The 4,438-nt window shown below is 47.3% G+C and overlaps 1 protein-coding gene across 1 annotated transcript; it reads left to right on the top strand.

Moving 5' to 3' along the window:
* The first annotated feature begins 356 nt into the window (after positions 1-356).
* Positions 357-1,414, top strand: LOC100827323 (two-component response regulator ORR41). The gene is made up of 4 exons (XM_003559809.4): positions 357-410; positions 498-662; positions 780-899; positions 1,007-1,414. Exons 1-4 carry the CDS (start codon positions 357-359, stop codon positions 1,058-1,060), a joined length of 393 nt encoding a protein of 130 aa, XP_003559857.1. The 3' UTR covers positions 1,061-1,414.
* Positions 1,415-4,438: the final 3,024 nt, after the last annotated feature.

Here is a 4,438-nt window from a genome sequence, read left to right as displayed (position 1 = left end):
TAAGATACACGTACGTTGGCAGTGCAGCGATGATTAGCTACGTTGTGTTACCGTGAGGGAAAGAAGAACTGAAGAAGTATAGCATGCGCGGTAGTAGTTACGATCGTACAGATTGTTGCCGAAAAGAGGCCAAGCACCCGCAGATGGCGTGGAGATTACTGCCCATGCAACTCCGTGTCACGTAAGCGTCGCCCAGATACACCGTGATCTGTGCAGTGCTCCGGTCGTCCGGCCGGCCCGGCCTCGTCATCGAATATCTTCTCATCACCACAAATTAAGCTGCTCTCTCACTGCTTAAAAAGCAAGACTCCAGTGTGTTTCAATTCTTAGTTTCTTACTGATCCAGTGCGCGGGCGATGGATCGGAGGAGGATCAGGGTGCTCCTGGTGGAGGACGAGGAGATCCACAGGGTAACTGGATCTCTCGCGGATGTTTGTTCTTGATAGTTGGGGCTTCCCTGCTGCTTTTCCTCTTAGTTCGCTCTTAGGTACATGCAGGTTGTGGCGAGAGCGGTGCTGAGGGGTGCCGGCGCCGACGTGGACGAGGCGGAGAACGGCGCGGAGGCGGTGCGCCTCGTGCGCGAGCGCATCGGCGGCGGCGGCGGCGGCGCGTACGACCTGATCCTCACGGACAGGCAGATGCCGGTCATGGACGGCCACGAGGTAACACAACTTCGCCGGCCGGTCGACACTTTCCATGTGTGTGTATTATTACTAGCTCGATCAGGCAGAAAAAATGCAGAATCGCTAGCTGACGAGCACCCAGCCGCATGCATGCAGGCGACGAGGCGGATCCGGGCCATGGGTGTGGCCACGCCCATCGTCGCCGTGTCCAGCGACTGCCTCCCGTCGGACGTCCACGCGTTCACCGCCGCCGGCGCAGACGACTTCACGCCCAAGGTGATAGATCTATCCATATACGGATATATATACCCGTGCATGCAGGATGCAGCCCGGCCCGGCTATCTCTCTGACCGTTTAATTCCTCCTGATATGCACGCATGCAGCCGCTGACCAAGGAGAAGCTGGGCCACATCCTTGCCAAGTTCCAGCTTGCTTAATTTAATTAACTAGCACGCGGCCGTTACTGTAATCAGCTGTAGACTACGTACGTAAGTTCAGGATTAGGGGCATGCCGACCAATAAGCATGCTTACTGCAGATCCCTGTACTGTCAGAAAAGAAAAATGCTTTGCAGACGACGACCTAGAAGACGATCGAGGAGCTTTGGGTACGTGTCGATTGATTTGTCACCCAGTCTTATCTTATTCATTAGTACTCGTACTATTATTGCTTCTCACAGTGAATGATTGTGTGGGTTTTATCGACAAACAAAAATTATGAATGCATGGATTAGACTCTAGTTCTAATTAAGAATAGAGTGTGAACGTGTATGGATTTTCGTACTTCGGGCAATGAGGAAACGATCGTTTGGACTTGTAAAGCTTGGAGGCAGGTTATGGTGGGCTTTAATTAGGCTGCCAGCTTCGTCAACGGGCCTTGTGTCGTATTATATCTGAGCTTCCTGCTTGCGAGATAGTAAATGGAATTGCATTTTGATCGTGACATCCATTTTAATTCTGTTGTCATGTTTGTGTTTCAGACATTTGGAATGAACCAACAGCTCATTTGGCACCCATCATTTGGACATGAAATTATTATTTTTCTTTGATTTCACTAACCTATTTGGTTGGACGGATTAGGTACATGAATTCAATCTGAAATTTCATGGAATCACAATATAACTAAACCCAATTCCTCGGTGAAAGCCATCATTTTCCTGAAATTGTACTCCCTCCGTCCAACAAAAGATATCTCGACTTTGACCAAATTTGAATGCATCTATACACTAAGTCATGTTTGGATACATCCAAATTTTGACAAACTTGAGACATCTTTTGTTGTATGGGGGGAGTATCTCATTCTACAAATACATGTGGTAGACAAACATGATTTTTGAATACGGAATTCAAATTCACCCAAATGAAATCCTATCAAAAATTTGATTTCATTTCAATTTTACCAAATGAAGGATACCGAAAAAGCTGAAATGATATGTCCAGCATAGAAACTACAAAATAGTTAGATTTGGACAAAAAGCTGAAATGATACGCGTGATAAAGACCCGCCGGTTGCCACGCGGCGCCCCGCGCATTCCTGACGCATTATTGTCGTGTTCACACCGCTCGCCAGTTTGCCTTCCCCGCCTATAAAAGCATCTCCGGCGCTCGCCCACCTCGCCATTGTTCCTCTGGCACTCCATCTCCCTCCCTCGCCATCTCTCGCCCTCCCTCCATCTTCCTCCCTCGCCTGCAGAATGGACGGAGCCGGCGGGAACAGGTGGCGACGCTGCTGGCTGACGGTGGCGGAAATCGAAGCCCTCCACCGCGCCGGCTACGCCGGACACTCGGCTTCCCAGCGACTGGAAGCTGAGCACCGGCGGCATTCCGACGCAGACGTCGGAGCCGAGCTCCTCCAGGGGGCAACAGCCGGGCTGGACGTCGGAGGCGGAAGACGAGCGGCGGGCGCTTGAGTTCCGCCTCGACGGTGACCCGGAAGAATTTCCGAGGCAGCCGCCAGCCAACACGAGGCCGAGGAGGCGGCCCGGCTCGGCCTCGCCATGACGGATGCTGAAACCGAGGCATGGAGCCGGCAGGAGGCCGAGAGGGAGGCAGCGGCAGTGGCGAGGGCAAAGGGGAAGATGCCGGTGCTGAAGAAGCCGAAAACGGAGGTGAAGACGGAGCCGATCACCATCGACTCCGACGACTCTGACTTCGACGCCTACCTCGCCCGCTTCAGCGACTAGCGCGGCCCTTTTTTTAAATTTAGAAGTATGTAAAAAACTTTATGTTTAATTAAATTTCGTCGAGTTTAGTTAAATTTCGCCTACTTCATTTAAATTCTGCCGAACTTAGTTAAATTTTGTCTATTTTCAATTTTTGGAGGAGTTCTTATTGCGGGCGCGGCTGGGTCATGGCTGAACCCTAAAAAAATAATTCCACCGGCGCCCCCCCCCCCCCCCCCAAACGGCCTAAAAAACGGTTGCGTCGGATGCCAAATGAGGGGGACGGCTGGAGTTGCTCTTAGACGCACATCATTTATTTACCAAAACAAAACATGGGCTTATCAGTTTAAAAAATTACTTATTCTTTGAATCTCCCGTGACACTCGCTACGCCTGGATCAGTGCATTCATTGGTGCCTTCACTTCACTTTGTTAATTTTGCGGCGTATTGAATTACGTAGTGATTAGTTGACGGCCTAAACACCCTTACACTCCATTTGATTTGTTTTCGGATTTAGGGGTGGCAATTCTTTAACTTATGTTCCATTTTATTTAATTTTCGAAATCATGGAGGCAATTCTTGGCTTTAAATGTTGACATATTTCCTTATATGGTTTCACAGTTTGAAAATTTTGGCAATCAAAAAAAGTTACATGTCCTATCTTCAAAAAAACAAAGCTACACGTGCTATATTTTATTTTGAAACCGAGGGAGTATACGACGATGAACAGACCGTGGAACCAAGGGTGAATAGAAAATTAAAAGATGTCTTGAGATAGTTACGTACAAAAACCTTGTGTTCTTGTGAGCTAGTGGTAGAGAAAAAGGTGCTGGACAAGGATGAAGGAAACTTGAAGAGTGCAAACTGGTGCCAAAACCTTTTAATTATCATTATCAAATTGTACGCACATTTTGCCTCAAAATGCTACACATTTTGCTTCAAAATGCTACATACATTTTCTTGTTTTCCTTCCAGCTACTCGCCCAGCGGCTAACTCCATTGTGGCATATATCTCAAAGAAAACAAAATGGTATACACATTTTTGCCTCAAAATGGTATAAACATTTTGTTCTTTTCCTTCCACCTACATGCCCTAGAATCTGGCTCCGCCATGATATATATCTGGAAGAATGCAAATGGTGCGAGACTTTTTTAATTATCACAATGGTGTACACATTTTCCGTCAAAATGCTACGCACATTTTGTTATTTTCCTTCCAGCTACGCGCCACAACGGCTAGCTCCACCGTGGCATATATATATTTGAAAGAACGCAAAATGGTGTGAGACTGTTTCAATTATCAAAATGGTATATGCACATTTTGCTTCAAAATGGTATACACATGTTGTTGTTTTCCTTCCGGCTACACGCCCTAGGGGCTGGCTCCACCATGACATGTATCAAGAATGCAAAATGATGCCAGACTCTTTTAATTATCACAATGGTACCCACATTTTGCCTCAAAGTGGTACACACATTTTGCCTCAACATGTTATACAGATTTTGTTGTTTTTCTTCCAGCTACGTGCCCCCGGCTCCACTGTGCCATATATCTGGAAGAATGCAAAATGGTGCGAGAGTATTTGAATTATCAAAATGGTATGCACATGTTGCTTCAAAATGGTATGCACATTTTTCTGTTTTCCTTGCAGCTA

This window comes from Brachypodium distachyon, chromosome 1 (genome assembly GCF_000005505.3).
Source record: "Brachypodium distachyon strain Bd21 chromosome 1, Brachypodium_distachyon_v3.0, whole genome shotgun sequence".
Lineage (NCBI taxonomy): Eukaryota > Viridiplantae > Streptophyta > Magnoliopsida > Poales > Poaceae > Brachypodium > Brachypodium distachyon.
Note: the sequence above shows the minus strand (reverse complement) of the source record. Positions and strands in the feature narration are given on the sequence as shown.